This window comes from Diadema antillarum, unplaced genomic scaffold (genome assembly GCF_040938485.1).
Source record: "Diadema antillarum isolate AM-2024a unplaced genomic scaffold, OU_Dant_1.0 scf00000006, whole genome shotgun sequence".
Taxonomy (NCBI): Eukaryota; Metazoa; Echinodermata; class Echinoidea; order Diadematoida; family Diadematidae; genus Diadema; species Diadema antillarum.
The window spans coordinates 813,168-835,645 of record NW_027270895.1 but is presented as its reverse complement, the minus strand read 5'-3'; the positions used below and the strand labels follow the sequence as shown (position 1 = coordinate 835,645).

At 42.1% G+C, this 22,478-nt stretch overlaps 1 protein-coding gene and 1 long non-coding RNA gene across 2 annotated transcripts; one reads left to right on the top strand and one right to left on the bottom strand.

Moving 5' to 3' along the window:
- Window positions 1-2,726: 2,726 nt before the first annotated feature.
- On the bottom strand, window positions 2,727-5,434 carry LOC139714988 (uncharacterized). Its single transcript, XR_011709785.1, has 3 exons — window positions 5,201-5,434; window positions 4,126-4,212; window positions 2,727-2,960 (listed from the first exon to the last, which is right to left on the bottom strand). It is a non-coding gene; the product is annotated as an uncharacterized lncRNA (long non-coding RNA).
- A 9,054-nt stretch (window positions 5,435-14,488) lies between these two features.
- LOC139716085 (uncharacterized) lies at window positions 14,489-21,886 on the top strand. The gene is made up of 4 exons (XM_071627643.1): window positions 14,489-14,651; window positions 18,273-18,524; window positions 18,906-19,710; window positions 20,062-21,886. Exons 1-4 carry the CDS (start codon window positions 14,598-14,600, stop codon window positions 20,373-20,375), a joined length of 1,425 nt encoding a protein of 474 aa, XP_071483744.1. The 5' UTR covers window positions 14,489-14,597; the 3' UTR covers window positions 20,376-21,886.
- The last annotated feature ends 592 nt before the right edge of the window (window positions 21,887-22,478 follow it).

Genomic DNA, 22,478 nt, shown 5'->3' with positions numbered 1-22,478 from the left:
CTAATGACTTTTGCACGGTGAACAAATAGTTATCATAGAATGTCAGATCGTGGTTGTCAAACGTTAGCAACTTATCAAAAGTAGAACTCACCATTTACTTGAACAGATGTATACTGCAAATTTTCATATAATGGTTGAATTACGGTGAGTTAGCTCAGAAATTTGGCACCATGACGAGTTCGGCCGTAGTATCTTCACACAGTCACAGCTACAGATCACAGATTGAATAGCTAGCACATGTATTAAAGGGCGCCAGCTCTAGCCAATCAGAGCACTTGTAGTATTGAGAGAGGTAAAGCTGAGTTTGGCGTTTGGCTATTGGTCGAGCCTGTAGTTGCTATTCTAGCTGGATGACAACCACCCCCCCCCCCTCGTATTTGATTTCCTCAGAGTTTCTTCGTGTTGTATTGATTGACATTCACTTATTGTCTTTCGATAAGGGTTCATACCCCTGAAAAGTATGTGGTGGCAGCAAGTTACGAAAGGAGGTTTATTAATGGTTGAGTGGCTCATCAGACAATCTTATTTCTTTACATTGGGGCCAACAACAAAACCCCTCCTCGCGTCACATTTTGGTGGCAGCGGTGGGATTGATTTACTCTTGCTTATGTGGTACAAGACCACTGTTCGGTGGGATTATTTAGTGTTAGAAGGCCGCTGTGCAGTGTGATAGAATACATGTTATAAGAACACTATACAGTGATATTTAGTAAATTGAGATGTGTGTGAAGAAGGATTGGTGTGTCTCACTGTTGTTGCCAGTATTTTGTTGCAACTAGTGAGCTGATGATGATGTTGAGTGACTTGAGGTCCAGGCTAGTACTTAGCGAACAGTAAGAGTCTGTTTGTCTGAAGTTTAGTCAGTTTGAAGTAATGCAGTGTGCAGGCAAGGTTACGCTGTAGGTACTGTCAAAGTTGGATATGTCGTTTAGAGTCTATCAGTTAGTAGAATTGCGCAAACCAGGCAAGTTGTTGGAGTAACACCAATAGTTTGACATACTTAGCATGGTAGCATAATTACAAACAAATTTGATATGAAATTATAGTAAGTACATTATTGTAGTGCAGCTGTATGTAAGTAAGAGCAACTGTAGTGTAAGCTAGTAAAGGAGTTCTACTCCTTTTCACATTGACATTGTAAGAGATACTCTGGCTTTAAAACCCATAAACATTTCGGGTTATCTTTGAATTCAAACCAAATAACAGTTAACATGGATAGTGAAAACCGTCAAAAAGCTGCTGCAGCGATGGCAGAGCTAGCCGCTGGTGATCAAGCAATCTCACAAAACACTCCAAAGCAATGGACTGCTGACCAAACTGATCAAGAGATAGTAGTCACACAGGAGTATGGAGATGCAATTCCGCCAGTTCGACGACGAGTTTTCAGTCCACGTGCACTTCAAGAGATGCCCGAGTATGTTTCTAGTCAACCGTCAACTGTAGCAATGGAGCAACTACCTGTGACTGTGGGTAATCATCACAAAGATGTGCTGCCAGAGAAGTTTGGTGGAAAGATTCCCTGGGCCGATTACAAGAGACACTTTGAAGTATGTATGAAGTTAAACAGATGGACGAATGCCGAAGCAGGCCAGTATCTCGCAACACGACTTCATGGACCAGCCATCAAGGTGTTGAATAACCTGCCCATTGGAGATTCAATTTTGTACACTGAACTAGTAGCGCATCTTGAGCGTAGGTTTGGACCTGGAGAACAGGCCGAGAACTTTCTGATGGAGTTGAGACAGAGACGTCGACGCAAAGATGAGTCAATTCAGCAACTTGGACAGGCGATTCGCGACCTCACTGCCCTGGCATATCCCGAGATGAGTACAATGGCAAGGGAGCGACTGGCAAAGACTCACTTCTCTGAAGCAATAGACGAGGCCGAGATTCGTGCTGGCATTTTCCGTGCTAATCCAGTGACACTTGATGACGCTATTCGAGCAGGCTTAGCGACAGAGTCGTTTATGAAGGCTGAGCGAGCTCGTGAACGATACCGCCCTCCTCGTCCAGTTCGTGCTGTGGAAAGCAGCATCCAGCCTGCATCTGTTGACATGAAAACAAGAAGCGAAATTGATGAGCTCAAAGCAAGTCTGAATGAGATTATGCAGATGATGAGACAAATGAACAAGAACACTAGTAGTGATACCAATGTTCGTGAGTATGCATGCTTCAATTGTGGACAAAAAGGTCACATGGCTAGACAGTGTCCGAAGTTCAGACAGGGAAACGGCAAGAGGCCTTTCCAGCGGATCGTGGATCGGTCAGTCCAGCGACAAGATCCGATGGCTTAGAAAGAGACAAGCGTCATCCAGCAACTATCTGCACAGTTAACGTGATTACAGAAGGCATGTTTGTGACAAGTACTGTAGAAGGAACAGATATTAGATTTCTCATTGATACTGGGTCAACTATCACAATAGTCTCCAAGTCAGCATTTCAAGAGCTAGAAAGTCAACCTGTCATTTGTGAAACAAGCACACGGTTATGTCAAGCTAATGGATCTCCTATCATAGTTTACGGTGAAGCAGTCGTGAATATGCAAATAGGAGCGACCCAGCATACCACAAGCGTCATAGTAGCTGATATCGAGTATGATGGAATACTTGGGATGGATTTTCTGCTGCAGACAAATTCAACTATTGACTGTGATAATCTGCAACTGACAATCAAAGGTGAATGCATTGAATGCACAGACTCAAGTGGAAATTGTCATGGCACACACAAGACTAATGCAACAAGACAAGTGCCAAGTCATTTACCTGAATTTCTCGCCGACTTGTACAACAGAGCATTGCCCAATCTACCAGATGACTGCCATGAATCAGTAGCCGATCTTCTAGCCAAGTATGAAGACACATTCTCCAGAGGTGATCATGACATTGGTCGTACAGATATCGTACATCACTCCATCCACACAACTTGCAGTGCACCGATACGACAGCATCCACGCAGACCTCCTATGGGACAAAGAGAAGAAATAGAAAAGCAGGTTACTGACATGCTTCAAAGAGGGATTATCAAACCATCCAACAGTCCTTGGTCATCACCAGTAGTGCTTGCTAACAAGAAAGATGGAACAAAGCGATTTTGCATCGACTATCGACAACTGAACAAGTACACTGTTAAAGACTCATTCCCCCTCCCTCGTATTGATGAATCAATTGATTCACTTGATGGTGCCGAGTACTTTTGCACTCTTGACCTCGCTTCTGGGTATTGGCAGATCCCACTAGATGAAGATGCAAAACTCAAGTCAGCGTTTGTAGTTACTGGTGGTCTATACCAGTTTGAAGTGATGCCATTTGGCTTATGTAATGCACCGTCAACGTTCGAACGGTTAATGGAAACTGTCATGGTAGGCTTACAATGGAAAATCCTCCTGATTTATTTGGATGACATCATAGTGTTTGGCCCCTCAGTAGAAGAAGTAATAGCGAGACTTGAAATCGTTCTACAGAGACTGCAAGCAGCCAAGCTCAAGCTCAAACCCAAGAAATGCTTTCTATTCCAGAAAGAAGTACTTTATCTGGGACACAAAGTATCAGCAGATGGTGTGAGCACAGATCCAGCCAAGACTGAAGCTGTACGAAATTGGCCGCAACCAACCAATCCAACTGACGTGAGAAGTTTCTTGGGTCTAGCATCTTATTACAGGCGGTACATTAAGGACTTTGCGAGTATTGCCAAGCCCCTTCATGTTCTTACAGAGAAGAATCACAAGTTTGAGTGGACTAATGAGTGCGAGCAGGCATTCACACTGTTGAAAGAGAAGTTAACTACAGCTCCAATCCTCGCGTACCCAAGACTAGGTGTAGAGTACCTACTCGATACAGATGCCAGCAAGTTTGGCATAGGTGCAGTGTTGAGTCAAGAAAGAGATGGACATGAGAGAGTTGTGGCTTATGCCAGCAGAACATTGAGTAAACCTGAACAAAACTACTGTGTGACCAGACGAGAGTTGTTGGCTGTTGTAACTTTCCTGAAACATTTCCGTCACTATCTTTATGGTCAGCCTGTCACAGTTCGAACTGATCATGGTGCACTGAGGTGGCTCATGAAATTCAAGAACCCCGAAGGACAAGTAGCACGATGGCTAGAGGTAATAAGCCAGTATTCACTCACCCTTGAGCACCGACCCGGACGAGTTCACATGAACGCAGATGGTCTGTCGCGACGGCCATGCACACAGTGCGGACGACTGGAAGACGTCTGTGAAAATAAGCAGTAGAGTAAATTAGTGATGTAATGTGTAGTATGTAGATAAATATTAACTGTATTGTATTTGGTATACATTTATACAGTACTGGTATGCTTAACTGATGGACTGCTGTAGCTGAGAATACAGAGTGACAATGGATACTGAATCTGAGCTTGTCAGCAGAATACAAGCAATTACTATTTCGCCAAGTATTACCACTGATGACGTAAGGAAGGCTCAATTACAAGACAGAGACATAAAGCATATTTTGAAGTGGAAAGAAGAGAGAATAGAGAGACCAGCATGGGCAGAAGTGTCAAGATTTTCGTCAGCTGTTAAGTCCTACTGGGTAAACTGGACTCTACTAGATGTTCGAGATGGAATTCTCATGCGCAGATGGGAATCGGATGATGGTAAAGAAGTTAAGTGGAAAACTGTACTTCCACGTGCACTACGACAAACAGTACTCACTGAACTTCATGGCTCGAACACAGCATGTCATCTGGGAGTAAACAAGCTATTACATAAAGTGCAGCAACGCTATTATTGGGTCGGCTTGTCTGCAGATGTTAGGTCAGCCGTTCGAGAGTGTGTAGTTTGTGCAAGACTAAAGAACCCCCCAAAGAGATCAAGAGCCCCATTACAGACATATACAGTAGGTGCACCCCTTGAAAGGGTAGCGATGGACATTTTGGGTCCACTTCCAGAGACAGATCGTGGTAATCGATACGTACTTGTGGTTGGAGACTATTTTACTAAATGGATCGAGTCGTACCCTCTCCCCAACCAAGAAGCAGAAACAGTGGCCCGAGTATTTGTTGAAGAATTTGTATGCAGATTTGGAGTGCCTAAAGAATTGCATACCGACCAAGGAAGAAATTTTGAGTCTGCTCTGATGGGAGAAGTATGTAAACTCCTTGGTATCAAGAAGACTAGAACATCTCCACTACATCCTCAGAGTGATGGCTTCATCGAGAGATTCAACCGTACTTTGCTTACCATGGTTGCATCTATCCTCGACGTGGACCGGAACCAAAGCGACTGGGATGAACGAATTCCATATGCTATGCTAGCATACCGCACCTCCGTGCAAGAGTCTACCAGCGAATCTCCAGTCATGATGATGTTGGGCCGAGATATTACACTGCCAGTGGATATCACCATCAGTCAACCTACGTCAGAAGGAATGGAGAGAGATGATTATGCACAACATCTCAGAGATAAACTAAACGATGTGCATGAGATTGCTCGACAAAAGCTGGCGCTAGCTCACAATAAACAGGCAAAGCAATATGATCGCAACACTCTACTGGTACGATACAAAGTAGGCGATTGGGTTTGGCTGTATCACGTACTAAGAAAAAGGGGTGTATGTCCAAAGCTTCTTCCCAAGTGGACGGGACCATTCATGATCACACACAAGTTATCAGATGTGGTGTACAGAATCCAAGAATCGAGCAGATCCAAGCCCAAGGTTATTCATGTTGATCGGTTGAAGCCTTATCATGGTCCTCCCCGAGTTAACTGGCTCAATGCAACACCCCGCAGATGTAACCCAGCAAGAAGTAGGCATGCCCCAAGACGATTAATTGAGGATTAATAATACAATGCTAGCCCGTCATGGTTTATTTCTTGTTTTTATATAGATGTTGCAGTGCACAATCTGCCATGATGACAAGCCGTCAATGTCATCGCTCCTGACTCACTTGCATTTGATGCACAACACAACGTTGACCCTGCAGTGCCGCTACTGTAGCTATGAGTCAAGGGGGCGGCCAGAGTTCAGCCGGCATTACCAGCGGCAGCACCCTGGACATCGGCAAGAGGCGGGATACGTTGATTATAAGGTGGCAACGAGAAGATTCATGGAAAAGGAGTTGGAAGAGGAGGAGAGGCGAAAGAGGAGACAGAGGGACGAAAGGCGTAGCGAGGAGAGAAAGGACAGAAGGAAAGACGGGAAGGTGGATGAGCGACGAGGTGGAGAAAGAGAAAGGGACGGAGGAAAGGCGAATGAGGAGCGAGACAGGCTGAGAGATGACAGAAAGAAGAATGCGAAGACGGAGGAGAGAAAGAAGGAAGAAAAGAAAGTAGATGAACGTCGAGGTGGAGAAAAGGAGAGGGATGGTGCAAAGGCGGAGGAAAAGCAAAAGGACAGAAAGGAGGAAAAGCAAAGGCAGGAAGAGCGAGGTCGGGAAGGAGAGAAAGCTGGCGAGAAGCGAGAGGACAGAAAGGAGAAACAAGGTCGTGAAGAGGAGAAGGCTGAAAAGGTTGTTGAAAAGGAAAGCAGAAAGAGAAGCGCTGAGGTGGCAAACCTGCCATCTATCAGCCTTGGTCTGGATGATGAGAAAAGCCTCACCGCGTCCGAGACGCCACCACAGTCACCAGCATTGTCGGTGTCGTCCTCCTCCTCAAGCGAAGCATCTTCAGTCTCTCCAGGAGCGTCATCGGTTGGGTCGGCAGTTAATAAGACGTCGGACATGGACGTTGAACAGGCAGAAGAGGACGGGATGATACAGATAACGCTGAAGAAGCCAAGAACGGGCACGCTTCGCCTGAGTCGGTTGGTCATCGAAACGGAGTGGTACATGCACAGAGATGGAAAGGAACTGTTGCAAGAGAGAAAAGTTTTGACGCGATACTTTCACCATGAGCCGTAAGAGTTTGTTAAACTCTGCATTTGTAAAATGTGTTAAATAGAGCGTTAGTTATTGTTCTAGTTTAAAGTGTATAGATTGCATAGTTATCGTACATAGATACTTAAGTAAAGCGTAATTTGTAGTATAGTATATAGTGATATCTGGATAGCTTAGAAGAACAGTACGTCTTTGCAGATGTTTTAATGAATGTGTATAAGTTTGAGTAATTGTTGTACAGTGAAGGATCCATAATTAATGCAGATTAGAACGGTATGTGTGTTTCATGCCATGTGTACAAATTTGTGTAATGGTTGTATATAGTCAGAACATCTATAAATGGACAGCATAGATGATATGAATGACAGTAATAGGATACTGTTTGCAATCAGAGTTGCAAAGCATTAGCACAGATTTTAATTGTATACATGTACACAAATGTGTTTTAACTGATATGTAAACATCTGAGCTACGTACTGTATAGTGAGTACATTTTTCAGAATCTTTATATGAAGCACAGATAACAGGTATCAAGAATTGTATGTTATGTATACATCTGCAAGAAATAAATGTTGCCAGATGAAGTTCGAAGGATATCTGTATAATTCAGAAGGCAATTAATTTGGAGCAAGGAGTTGGTAATTTTACAATGTGTAAATACACTGTGTAAATAGAGTAGTGTATAATGAGTACTGGGTATAAATAATTAATACGTCCTACGATCGCTGGGACAGCGATTACGTGGAGGGGGACAATGTGGCGAATGTGGCTTTAAATTTCTTTTTTTTGTCAGTTTGTTTAGTGTGTAGATTACTTTTATTTTCCTCACCCCGTTCGTGTAGTACACTGTATGCACTTTTAATTCACGGTAGGTTTTACCATATTTCACAAACACTATTATGTATGTGTGGGACTATAGTAATGACGAATGTTCAGAATAATGGCAAGATTGTACTTACTTTGACGTTTAGAATCCTGTTATGGCTTGAGCTGACATGAAGATCGTTTTGGAAAGATGATAATTTCCGGATATTCCAAGTATTTCGATAAGAAATTGCTATGGTTTTAGCAATTTTACTGTGTTTAGATACTGCACGAGTGATCGTGTCAGCTTAGTTCAAAATCACGCTCTTTCCCGCTGCGTATGCGTGATTGTACTTTCAGCCAATGAACGCTTCGTATTTTTATAGTTGTCAAGAGAGGGCGTGGCTTAGGTGACTTTTATCACTGGAGGACAGGGTTGGCCCCTGGATAAACCCTGGATAGCTCCGATAGTAAACCGTGAAACCCGTCACGTTGTCATGGTATAAATAGGAGCAGCAGAAGATGAAATTTTGCCATTCTCATCAGCTGATTATCTTCTGAAGTTGTTATTCCCCCCCCCCTCCTCTTTTGCTGGTTCTTGAGGCTGTACAGAAGCCAAAGTAAGTACTAAAAGACTTCCATAGGTTGTCAAATATTATTAAACAGGAGATATTGCAAATATGTCTAGATGGATTATATGATAGAGGTCTTGATGACCTAATAGATGAGATGAAGATGTTTATATTTTTGGTCTTGATGACCTTGGAGTTCTTGGATGTTGATGTTAGTGGTCTTGATGACCAGTGACCTTGCACTGATGATGCTATAGATTCTATGAATGTTTCAAGTTTACTTGATTCAATGTGATAGAATGTTTCTAGTATTAGAAGAGAGGAAGATAGATATGACAAGTCAATATTGCATTTCAGAATGATGCCATGGAAGATATTTTCGTTCGTAATGTGATTTCCAAGACGAGAGTCAGTTTTGATGTATGCGCTTTTATACTGGCTTTATAATTCCAAATTTTATGCGAAGCTGTAAATTAAACATGGTTCAGGTCAAGCTGACAGGTAGGCCGACTGCCAGTGGCGGCCGTGTTTCTTGGTCCATATTCGAGTCAAGGAGATCACAGTACGAGAATTTATGTCTAGAAAGTTATGAACAAATTAGTAGAAAGAACGGAACAAGTAAAATGATTCATAAGACTTATTTTCTTCACATTTATTTGACAACAAACAGCACCTAACCATGTGGAGGCATAGACGATGGAGGGTTAGGGGTGTTACGTAATTATTTGAACTTTTTGGCAATGTACCATAAAATACAAATACAAATGAATTCTCAATAACATTATGGTACATTTTCTGACGTTGTTACGTCAACTTATAAGTAAATTCATACGCCAGAGTATCTCAGGATAGGATATGTAGAGACAGGAATATAATTTGGAATTGTATACTGCATTGACAAAAATAGATTATTTCTAGTGCACGCAAATTTTATATGTATTTGAGAGTACACGGTACTCAGTATCTGTCATTAGAAAATGACAGCACCTAGGTTGTGAATGATGAGTCAGTGATACATTGTTAGATATCCCCCCCCCCCCCCCCGACCTTTACCAACATCCCGACTTATTACATTGTACGTGGACAACTGTTCATCGTGAAGTAACAATCCTGAACAAGGAACGTTACTGGTACCTGTGCAGAGTTATATCTATCAACGGGTCATCGTGCATTATACAGTAACAATCCTGAACAAGGAACGTTATTCGTACCGGTGCAGAGTTTCCCGCCTGCATACACAAGCATCCATCGAATAGTCTTCATGTTCATACAATGACAATCCTGAATAAGGAACGTTATTTGTACCTGGCGTCAGAGTTACGGTATCTCATCTAGTAAGCAGTGTTCATCATCCCTATTATAACAATCCTGAACAAGGAACGTTATCTGTACCGGTGTAGAGTTCTCTCATCTGACAATGCCGCTGGTCAACATGCATCGTACGGTGACAATCTTGTGTAAAGAACGTCACTTGCATCACTTGTACCTGACTTGTGCATTTTACTGTAACCCCTTTATTAGGTACCACTGTCTTCGTTATGAAACCTTTTGACCTTGACCTATGACTGAATTGACTTTCTCATGTTAAATTGAGAAATTGATGACATACGATGTAGTCATCCGAGTTATCCCCCCCCCCCCCCCATGCATTTCGAGAGCATTGACTCCAGTCGTATTTGTAGTATTGTTATGGATGTATTCATTGAAATGTGCGGAACTAAAACGTGACTCGTGACGGAACAGAATAGTGTGAGATTATTATAATGAATTCTATTCCTGATATACAAGTTTTTACATATATCACCAAAGGTGAAGAATATTTTGAATTGTCATGGACCAGGTTGAACACAGAACGTTGTGCTAGGAATAAGCCTTTATAAGTGAGCAACATAGGAGGTAAAATCTCGAGGCTGTGTTTGCTTAGGAGAACGTATAAAATACTGGTAGTTGTATCAGATCAACGGAACGACTGATAAACTCATAATAGTATTGGGCAGGAAGAGTGCCAGTTCGAATCCCAGTAGAGACGGTGGAGTGGTCGGGTACGAGTGGAGGAACGTAATATTATTTTCAGAGAACCGGTTAACTAAGTGCAGGCGCTTAAGTTGGAGAGAGAAGGTTTTGAAGAGTTATAGAGAAACTATCCTAGTTACTTGGATTGAATTGTTCGGAAGACCGACGAGTATATGTAATAGGCCCCTCGGAGCACGGCAATGGTTATGAAGGATAGATACAATTTAGGTGAAAGTCACAAGCCCAAACGTTCATGTGTCATTATTTATGTATGAGTCTATGATTTTGGTATTATTTCTTCTGAGTTCCATAGAGCCGAGTCACAACCGCACTTAGGGTAAAGTAAAGTAGGTAATAAGTAATAAGAGTACTAAGATTTTGTGAAGTTGTACATACGACTGTAAATACGTCAATAAAGCACATTTGCATTGGATTGAGAATTACTCAAATTTTCCAGTTTCCAAACAAACAATTCTATCACTGTACTTGCCTGGTCATGCTGTGAGTGTGATTGTTTGGTCGTGTGAGTTGAGAAGTCCATGTCTTGTGCTGTGTCAGTTGTATTGAATGCATGATGTGAAAGCATAAGAAGTAGTTTTAGTACGTATGGTAATTAATAATTTCAAGTACAAACGTTCGCCTTCAACGAACGGCCCCCCATCGAAGTTTGGATGCCTTGTCACGTTACATGAGGAGGCTGTTGGTTAGGAACTAAGGAAATTCTATGCAATAGAGGAAAACAAGGGGAGCTGTCTGAGTGTGTGTTCGATTGGCGATGTGTGACGATGATGATGATCAGACTGCTCGATGTTCAAGCACGTGTGTACATATGCATGTGTGCATGAATGCGTGTGTGCATCTCGAGCATGTTCTGTTGAGTCTAATGACTTTTGCACGGTGAACAAATAGTTATCATAGAATGTCAGATCGTGGTTGTCAAACGTTAGCAACTTATCAAAAGTAGAACTCACCATTTACTTGAACAGATGTATACTGCAAATTTTCATATAATGGTTGAATTACGGTGAGTTAGCTCAGAAATTTGGCACCATGACGAGTTCGGCCGTAGTATCTTCACACAGTCACAGCTACAGATCACAGATTGAATAGCTAGCACATGTATTAAAGGGCGCCAGCTCTAGCCAATCAGAGCACTTGTAGTATTGAGAGAGGTAAAGCTGAGTTTGGCGTTTGGCTATTGGTCGAGCCTGTAGTTGCTATTCTAGCTGGATGACAACCACCCCCCCCCCCCCCTCGTATTTGATTTCCTCAGAGTTTCTTCGTGTTGTATTGATTGACATTCACTTATTGTCTTTCGATAAGGGTTCATACCCCTGAAAAGTATGTGGTGGCAGCAAGTTACGAAAGGAGGTTTATTAATGGTTGAGTGGCTCATCAGACAATCTTATTTCTTTACATTGGGGCCAACAACAAAACCCCTCCTCGCGTCACAGTATATTGTACCATAATGAAGTGAACGTGCTTGCAGGTGCATGATATCGGCCTACCAAGTACAGCTATACCAGAACACAAATGAAAAGTTCATTCAAAATAATTCCAGCTTTGTTATCGCTTTTTCAGGTTTTTGTTGTTTGTTTGGTTCTCTGTTTGTTTGTGGGTTTTTTTGTGTGTTTTTTGTTTTTTGCATACACGTTGAATGTGATAGGCCTTTTGTGGCAAAGCAGTTTAAATGTTTTCCTCTCCGTTTTTGAATTCTTTTTCTTTTTCAGTACACCAAGGTCACAACTCGCCTAATTCTGTGCAGCACATGGCTGCATGGGTATCATAATGTTTACACTTCCTTCGAGATTATCAAGACTGGAAGGACTGAAAAAGAATGGCACAGCTAGAGAAGAAACGCAAACGATGCGCACTGTAACATACACAAACGAGAACATGTTGAATACGATAATTTCGTCGAATAACCCTTCCCTTGGCGAACAGCTTTATGACTCTAACACCAAATGATTACTCATTATCAGTGTGCTACATGTGACCCAAGTTCATGCACGTACGTCGCAATACTTCAGGCGTTGGAGTCAGGGGCAAAATCCTCTCTTCCGCTGACTTTCCAACAGCGAGAAGGGCATACGAGCCCGTCGACCGCTTCTCTGCATGTTAACGCCAGCCACGCACAACCTCAATGACAACAACATAACCCGTCTTCTGTGACGTCATCAGTGCCGATGATCTGACCAGGGGAACCTCACCTAGTAAGCGAGCGGAAAAACTGCAACAGGCTTGCTGCTGCCTTTTGTTCATGTGTCACTGCGCATGCATGCATGCATGCAGTACTCGAAATTTCAGTTAGGGTGTGAAAGATTTTTTTTTTTTTAATTAAAGATCACCTCACATTCATTTACCATTGGAATGATATAAGTGCGATTTTTTTCAATTTCAATTTCACTTCAATTTCAATTTATTTTCATATTTTTCAATGAAAACGCATGAAACATAACAAAATAGTCATGATGATCATAAATGATGTCCATCTTGGATAAACAAAACAAAAAAAATGCTAACAGAACATGGCGGTCGATGTGTCAGAGTTTCGATCAAAGTATAATCAAAGAAATCTACGGTCCTCAATTCCTCAGTGATTATATATAATTATGCAAAAAAAAAGTATTTTTGATACACAGATGCTTGTTGAGTGTCGAGCGAGTATATATTAAGTGTTGAACTTTCCGCAAGTAGTATTGGTATAATTCGACATCTATTTCGAGTGTTGAATTCAATTTGTTGTTAAATGTTAAATATGACATTCAAAATGTTAAGCTATATATACTATTTTCAAAATGGTTAATCTTGCTGTTATTCTAATTTCACATTTACAAAAAGGTTGGAGGAGTAACAACATTATGAGAAATTATATGAGAAGAAATATAATACGTGCATCCTTGGTGTCACACATGCAGGGAAAATCAAATCCAAAATTGATTTGACTTTGATAAGTCCTAATGAGAGCTATAGCGAAGTCAGCTGAGAGAATAGTGGTAAAGTATGATTTACAAAGAATAAAAAGTTGGTAAGAATGAGAATGTTTAATATATGTACATTGAAATTATAGTGTCAAAAGTGTTTATCATTTCGGCTATTGCTTATGTTCAAATCATAGATGAGAAAATTTGGCCGTATGATATATAGCATCACAACTCTTCGATTGATTGTATAACTCGCATTGATTCTATTTCTTAAGAATAAACGAATGGAATTTCTTAATAAAATACGATTAAATGTATAAACTCTTATCACACAATGTTGTAACATTCGCTGAGCAAAATCAAGATTTTTTAGACTATAAAAGAAACAATATTTCATATCTAACAAGCATGATTTCAAATCTCAGAAAAAAATAGATGTCAATGACAGACATGAGAGGTGATGATATATCATCTAATTTGCATAATTTACCCACTATGTATATATTTTGACCAATATATCGCTATTCGTTAAGTGAAACCAGGGAGGTGGAAGAAAGACTTACCTTCTTTCTTCCACCACCCTGGTGAAACTTCCAATTTGAATAGAAACCATCCTTTTAGATTTGATTGAACTCAAAGTTAATATATCAGTTTTTCTTTCACGTCACTCCGCAAACACTATCAGTGGAATTTGAGTGCCCCTTTGCAGTGATTTTAATCATCAAATCGCGTATGGGAATTGAACTATTGTGGCCTTGCAAATATGGATTTCTACATCCATGTCCACAATAACCAGTGATGACTGTATGCGACACGCCCAAATATATGTTGAAAAACAGTTGGCGACTTGCAGGCGACTTGCACATACCAGAAAAACGCAGTATAATTTTCTGAACTCTGCTCCAAAACTCGACTGAATCAACTTAATTTTTCCCCCTTTTCTGAGACACGCGCATGCACCTTGTTGATATCTGTTAACAACTTGCAAAACAACACTAGTAAAAGAGCGTGGGTTTACACACTGTGGGTCCCGTAGTAAGATAGGGATACTACCCCGTCGGGGAAAGCCCTTCGTCCTTTCGTCTCATTCAGGCTCTGTCCACGTGCGTTCTTGAGAAGTTGATATTCAGCACTGCTCATGCATGCCGCGCGTGATAGAACCGAGTTGATTGGGCGAGCCCCCCATTTTACGAGCGCTCATTGGTCAATCCTCTGACCCGCCCTCGCCCCGACCGCATGCTACTTTGTTTTGTTATCATTTCGCAAGAGGTTTTACACACACCCTGCGTGATCTTCAGCCCCCGTATGGAGGAGAAACTCAATGGTTGGATTGTGGAGGAACGTAAACATACCGTTCAATCTGTGCACATTCGCTTTTGAGAGACCTCTGCTGAAAGGAGCGTTCGAAATCGTATCCCGTACTTCAAAGTGGTTAAAACTATTCTGTGTAATGGAATTTACGCCACCGTCACCGCCTGCTACACCACCAACCACTGTTTTCTCGGTAAGTTAAAGGATTTTTATTACTATTAGATTTGCAGTGTTTGTTGAGCGAAATGAAGTGCCGACGTGATGCGATGGTTGCACGTTGAGGCTGACTGCGTTTGATTGCTGTCGGTGCGCGACTGTGAACGAGCGAGTCAAGTCGTCCTCAGCTCATCTGACCTTGTTCAATCTGTTGGTTTCGTTGTTCTTGGGATGAAAATTGAAAGCATGCTGTAGATTTTATAACAGCCAGTAGAACATAGATTGTAGACGCCGTTACACCCTCAAATGTTCTAATTGATTTCTATCTAGACTCTAGTCTCGTGCCTCATTAGTCATGTTTTTTTGTTTGTTTGTTTTTTTTTACTTCAGAGTAACAAGTAATTAGAATGAGTGTCTCAGAATATTCTGAGCGTGAGAGGTGGTCTGTCGGCATGTCTCGACGATGGTTTAAATTAGGGGGACTTGATCCTGCTTGAGGAGTGAGCACTCCACAAGCGCAAGCGAAGGTGAAGGCTGCCTTTGCAGCCTAGTCAGTAGTCGGCTAGCCCGTCGCCCTTCTGTCGTCTACAAACCAAACAAAGGCAAAGCAAAAGAGGTTTAATGTCAGTTGAAACCCTTTCCTTGTTCTTATCGCTTGAATGTGCTATTTTTCATAACGTAAAAGTAACTAGACCACTGCACTGTGTAACGTTAGAGCCCAGGTAACACTAACAGGTTGTTATTTGTGCATGATTGCCGGTGATTAACCAATTTATTGTTCACTAAAGACGAAAGTGCATGCCGAACAAAATTGGCGTTAATGTCAAGATAAATTGTGTGTTATTGTTTATACTAGAGTCTAGATTGTAGACCTCATAAACCCCATACTAATAATATTAGCAGTACATTTGTGGAGAAAACTAGATCAGAGTATTCAGACTATTATTCTATCGTTGAACAGGGGGAGCTACCATCAAACTTTTGTTTCACTTCATCTGGGCCCCGTTAAAAATAAAATCGATTTTAAATTTCCTTACCACACAAGCTGCCATACACTTAACATGTTACAGCTGAAATCAACTAACTGTTTATACAATAAAAGTAAATAATCAATTTTAACTCTTCTAAAACAGAGCCCTGATCTGTTATGTAATTTCGTAAGGCAAGGAGTTGAGGGCCATAGCACGGGGAGCTGAGGGAGTTCACACGTAGTTCAGAATTCCATTGTATTATTATCATGAATCTTTAGACTGAGCTAGCTAGCTATGAAGAGGCGGCTTAGGGGGCGGAGCGCGACAATATGCATAGTGGTGGGTGTCGGCGGTAATGGCGCTTTCTGATTGGTCGGTGATGGCGATGAGATCAGCTCCTGAAAGTCACCTTCAGGACGAAGGTCCATGTGTGTGTGAGTGTTGTGTGTCTGCAAAGACAGAGAAAAAGAAATGGCGTGCATGCCGCCGCTGTCACTAATCAGCTGTGTGCGGTTTTGCGACTCCTTACTTCATAGCTCTGCGTTCAATTTCAAGAACGTCGGATAAACTGTGAAATATGACCTCCTTTCTCGAAGAATAATAATGAGCAGGCCAAGGCAGCTTCTTCTTTTTTTTTAATCACCATCTAACGTTAGAAGTCTAGAATTGTTTTCATCTCTGTATAGATCTACGGTACTGTAAACTATATCAAGTTTGATATTGCTTGTAACAACCTCGCTTGAAAGAAGATATGCATTTAATGATTTATTAATCAGTGTTGTAAAGAAGCTCCTGCTGAGTAGTGTCCTTTCAACAGAACTTTCTGTGGTTGAGCGATTTGAGATAATATTTATTCACTCGATGTGTCACGTCCTAAATTCATCATACGGTACATCAAAACCATGTGACAAGCAATGGAATTGGAAATACAGGAACGCCTGGTAAATGCTTGTGACTAGTGAGGTAGGCATCAATCGGCCCCGTAGATGATTAGAGCAAATCATGGCCAATTAATTTACCAGCTGACCTATTACTGTATGATAATTATTCACTGTGACATATAAAATGGCAAAGGTTTTGGCTGTCATGTTTCAATTGTTTGCAATCTCAGAGTAGAGCACTGCACTAACTACTAGTAGTACACAGTAGGCCTAGTTATGTGATCGACTTTCAAAATCCCGAAGGTCACTTGCGTAATCGCAGAAAAGTGTGTTCGCTGGCTCAACGCGATAACGTGATACTGCCCCATTGTTGCGTTTAGAGTTTTGCATGTCAATAGTCGTGCATATTCATGAGGCGGGAGCGTAATGTGTTAGGGGTCAGTGGAAGGTGTGTCTCGTTGTGATAATGGGTGCACTGACGAATGTCACGTGGGTGCATGCGGGAGGGGCAGTGTTCTCTGTAGACGACAGGCGCGAAGTCGTGTGATATAAAGAATTGTGATGTAAGATCGTGTGACTTCTGCTAACATTTTTACCACTTGGGGGTTTTGACGTGCTTATTTTCATAAATAAATTAATAAGGGCGCTAAATGTCGTCATTATCGCTACTCCAGCTTTTCCAAATTTCTGCTCAGCTCAGCGTCCTTATTTTATGGGTTATAATTATAGGTAGAATAGAATGATAGGGTTGTAACTATAATAGGGACGAAGTGGGTGTGGAAATTTATGGCATGTATTACATTTGTCATTTTGTTTGTAAGACGGCGCAAAACCAGTATGAGTTCCGAATTTTTAAATTTTCCTGAGGATATGCGTGTAGATCAATACAGTATAATATCCGACACCCAATCAAAGTTGTATACTACTGTGTGCTAGTTTTCGTCCAAGGATGTTCCGGCTTAAGACAAATGCATCCGCGAAATCGGCTCCACACTTTCACAAATTATACAATGTATACAAAGATCGTCAAATACTAATATGCTTGTCAATATTTACGCCTTTCTATCAAGATTCACGATTCTTTTATGTGTGACCTTGTTGCGTCATAGTGTCGGCTCGTGCCGGTGTTTGATAATTCCGCAGAGACACGAACTTTCCGAGCATCCCTCGGAGGACTGTTTGGCGGACGATGTCTCGTAAAGTGTACCCCATTCGCGAAAATCCCAGGGATCCGTCAATATTTAACAACGTAGATAAACGTAAATTTTGCCACCCGATGCCTGTCACTTCCAAAGAGGAGTTTGTGATCAAATACTAGAATTAAATGCACGTCTTGGACGCGTGCCAGACTAGTTCATTCATCGTGACATCCCCACTCCTTCGAATTGCGTGTATTTGAGTTGGGTCGCGAAGCACGCGGCTGCCTATCCCTGTATGACCTTCTGCGCTTCCCTCGACCTCCCTGCCTCGACACATCATGAACCGCAGGGTCTTGCATCAGCAACCCCTACCCCAACATTTTTTAATTACCCGTTCCTCCATAATTAGACACCCCTCTTCCGGTATCAGACATGATTATTTAACTTCGCTCGGCCTTCGCTCCCGGGCACAACACCCTCCCGAATCCTTCGAGATGGATCGTAGCGCATGGACGCCTCCGTCTGCCGCGATGCCTAAAAAGTAAACAATAACTTCAACATTCCCCTATTCTTTTAAAGCCTCTTGCTGTGTTTCCGCTTCTTCTTTAGCCTGCGGTATAAATTCATTTTATTTTTATTTTCCTATCTCGTTTATCTTTTCATGCAGACCGACTACAAGCCCATCATCACTGTTGCCACCTCAGCCCTAGCTGGTCGATTCACTATGAGTCCGCTGCCCATTGAGAAGTCCGACTACGACGCCGTTGAGACTCTGCTGTCGATGCGCCACGTTCCGTCGGCTAACGTCAACTCGCCCCCGATCTCGCCGACCTTCGCCGCCCCGCTGTCCCCGGCTTCCATCGACGAGGAATCCAGTCAGCCCGCCGAGTTTGCAGACATCAAGCCAATGCGAATGAGAGTGAGTCCCTCTTTACGACTACCTACTTTCTTTCAACTTTAGGAAAGCATCAACATTATTTGTTTTCACAGAGAGATGTTTGTCATATGAAACTCCCTATCAAGATATCAGGTAGTAGAGCATGCCATACATGATTTGAATGAAATATTTTTTTCCAAGCACTGAAAGTGGACCTTATACATGTTTGATGTGTTGCATTTAAAAGAATTTCGCCTTTTTAAATCATGAACATCAAGATTTTGTTTGGAGATTTTTTAGTTCACATTCATTTCTATATATTGGAAAAAAAAAAAGTTCACTCTTATAAACATCCACCTGTGTAATCCACTTGTATGCATGAGAGATGATGACAGTGTTTTGTGTTTACCTATCTCTTTCCAGGGAATGGATACTCCACCTCTGACGCCGCCGCCGACCAAGGTGGTAAGCCACGCTGGGATGCCGGTCAGCCACACAGTCACCATTCCCCAGGTCAGCAGCTCAACGGTCACCACCCAGCGGCAAGCGTCATGCAACCTGGTCAGCATAACGCCGAGCATCATGGCCTGCAAGGAGATCCCCAGCCAGTGGAAGAGCAAGGCAAAAGTTACTGAGGAGCCCAACAACAGAGTGTCAGTCATCAGCGATGCCGGGAAGAGTATGATGCAAAATGCTGTCAGGACAATTCGCCCGTACCCGCAGTCAGAGTCGCAGCAGACTCCTCAGAGCCAAGAGGCAAGGAACTCTGCCCAGCAGCCCTGCGAGCCTCAGCCCAAATACATTTCCGTCAACAGCTCGTTCCAGATCCCAGTCTCTTGCCAGAGCGGACAGAATGTGTTGCAGGCAAAGGCTGCGGACAGGCCATCCAACGTCCAGACAGTGTCCTTCATTCAAATTCCTCAGCAGCACAATCTGCAAGCGGTCAGTAGCAGTGGACATTCGGATCCCGTGAAAACAGTGGTCATGGCTGTGCCGGCAAATGTCATGGTTGTCGTGAATGGTCTGCCCAAGTCGGAGGGGCAACAGCGGCTGTGTCCTCTTGCCCCCGCCCCATCACAAGGTTCTCCCGCCGCAATGGACAAGACCCCCATGGTCCCTGCTGTCTCAGAGTTCTCTAGGAGGAGGAATCACATCTGCTCCTTCCCCAAGTGTGGAAAGACTTACTTCAAGAGCTCACATCTCAAGGCACACATCAGAACACATACAGGTGAGTTCAGTCCTCCTCTCTCTGTTAATATCAGCTAGAAAAGCTTACCAATATGTCGTTATGTCTTTTATATTTGTACAAAGTTTTGTCTTTTTGTTTTTTCATCTTTATTCTGCCTGTATTTATGTCAGTTAAGCAATGTTAAGAAACATTTCAGAACTGTTCTATATTAGAGCTTTCAGGTATTTTCTTCATTAGAGCTTTAAGGTATTTTCTTCTTTGCCAGTTAAACCTCACCAGATCCTAAAATTAAGTCAGTAGCGACCATCATTGAAATCATGTGAAAGTAATGCATCGCAACATATTCTCATTTTGCTTTTCCTGTTGTCTCCGACTTTTTGCACCACATAGGAGAGAAGCCATTCAACTGTACGTGGGAGGGATGCGATAAGCGGTTTGCCCGGTCCGACGAGCTGTCGAGACACAAGCGGACGCACACCGGCGAGAAGAAGTTTGTGTGCCCGATGTGCGACCGCCGCTTCATGAGGAGCGACCACCTGACCAAGCACGCCCGGAGGCACATGGCGGCCAAGAAGGTGCCCAGCTGGCAACTGGAGGTCAGCAAGCTGACCAGCATGGCGGCAGAAAATCAGAACCAGAACCAGCAGCCGCAGCAGCAACAGAACATTGTGCCCATGATCCTGGCACAGAGCACAGCAACATGAGTGCTATGTAGGAACTCTATTGCTGAAAGTTAAAGTCGGAGGAAAAATGGACATGAACAAAACATCCCGGGTGGATGGAGAAGAGAGAGAGAGAATCAAAGACTTTGCTTGGCATTGCAGGAACTGTCCAGGGTTGGCTGTCTAGGATGCCGAAAGAACATCATCAGATCACAAAGTGTTTGCGACGTGAATGGCGTCTGTCACCGATTGGTTCAGGAGCTGCGTGCAGATTCTGTAAAGCCAGGGTCCTGGGCCAGAGACATGCAAAGGAGGCTATCGATTTATTAAATTATTGAAATCTTTAACGAAAGAAAAAAAGGAGTACTAAAATCTATGTGGCAATTGTTCCAGTGATAGATGTGTTTGTCAATGTGGAGTCTTTTGTCAAGTGTGATGATCCTATTTGTCTAATGGTCACAGATAGAGTTCTTACTTTGAAGGCCTTTTTCGATTCAACTGGTATATCTTCATGCTGCACTTTAGTGAAATTGTATGTTGTGAAGAGGACGTCAAGAGTATTGGAACACTAGCAGTCACCATAATGTGTCGTGCTTATATTTATTTGATAAGGGCGGGTCCCCTACCAAGCTAAAATGAACTAACCTTGTTCTTCGACCCAAAGTATCCTTGCTTCTAATTTAAAAAAAAAAAAGTCCTGTCTAAACACTATTAGTTGCAAAATTACCAAGGAGAGCATCAAACAAAATTTGCAAGTGGTTTAGCTTGACCACACACCGAGAGAGGAGTTGGTCGTGCGAAAGCCTAAGAAGTACATATTCTGGCAGGGATTATTTGCGGGTGAAGAAAGAAATATATGACAGATACTTGTGTACAAAGTAATTTCTATTTATGCAAAGTTATGACGTATGTCATTACTCATTTACAACCAAAGAAATATTTGATAAGCGAAGCAAATTGCATTATGAAAACGAGCTCTATACAAAAATGAATCCGGTGCGTTTTTTCTCCCCATAACATCGCGATTGTAGAACGTTTGTTGCATGCATATAGTGCGTTCTTCAGACCCACTTCAACTTCACAAATTATTTATAGTGTAAAACATCGGTCATTTGCGGATCTATACACCTGGCATGCTGTAGTGATATTAAGAGGTACGTCTATCACAAGGCCACAATTTTTTTGTATGTCAAAGCCTTAAATGCAATAGAAACGAGGCATACTTGCAGAATGTTGTGTTAGTTCTTTCAGTTCAGTGTATTATTCTCATGTCACCTCTGAAATAAGTGATGCATACTTTTGTATGTCTTGATATGTTATGAACAACTGTTCCCTTGTTTTTTGAAATTCATTCGGATACGGTACATTTCATGAACAGACTCGTATTAAAATCTCATATGTCTTTTCTTTTGGAAACAGAAGTTATTGAGTGTGTTTTTGCAGTTTTTATGATCTTAGTGAGGCGATTGGATATTTAAGGGAGTGACGTACATACAAGATAGATGTAAGTGTTGAAAAGAGGGGAGAGATGCGAGTGATGGTTTGGATATTTCTTTGTAGCTGTGTTTAATCAATTTGTGTGGTTGGTGTGCGTGTGTGTGTGTGTGTGCGTGCGTGCAAGCGCATGTGAGTGTTCTGTTTAGTAGAGTTAAACTGGGAGAGGGAGGTGGGGTGGGAGTGCACGCACAACAACTTTACAATCGGTAGATGTTATGAACACGGACATCCAAAGTTCTGGGAATGATCTCGGCAACAGAAAGAATTTCCCCCAATGTCTACCACGGATATGTTTCTTATTCTATATCATACGTTCAATATTCATCCAAACAAATACACGTGTTAGTACCTTAGTATTCAGCGACAAGGCACTTCTGAAACACACAATGAACTGTCGTGACTCAGAACATCACAACATTACATAACAGCAAAATAATGTCCCCTAAGCAAACACCATCTTTTCTTCTTTTTTTTCAAACACCTGCAGCTTGCTACTTACTTTTTAGTACATTAGACTTAAATTATTACTTGTATATACAAGTAAATCACTTGTATATACACAAGTTACAATTTAAATCTATAAGAATATTCTAATTGCATGTTGTCCTTGCATAAATGTAAGAGGGGTGTTTTTGTCTTAATTTACAG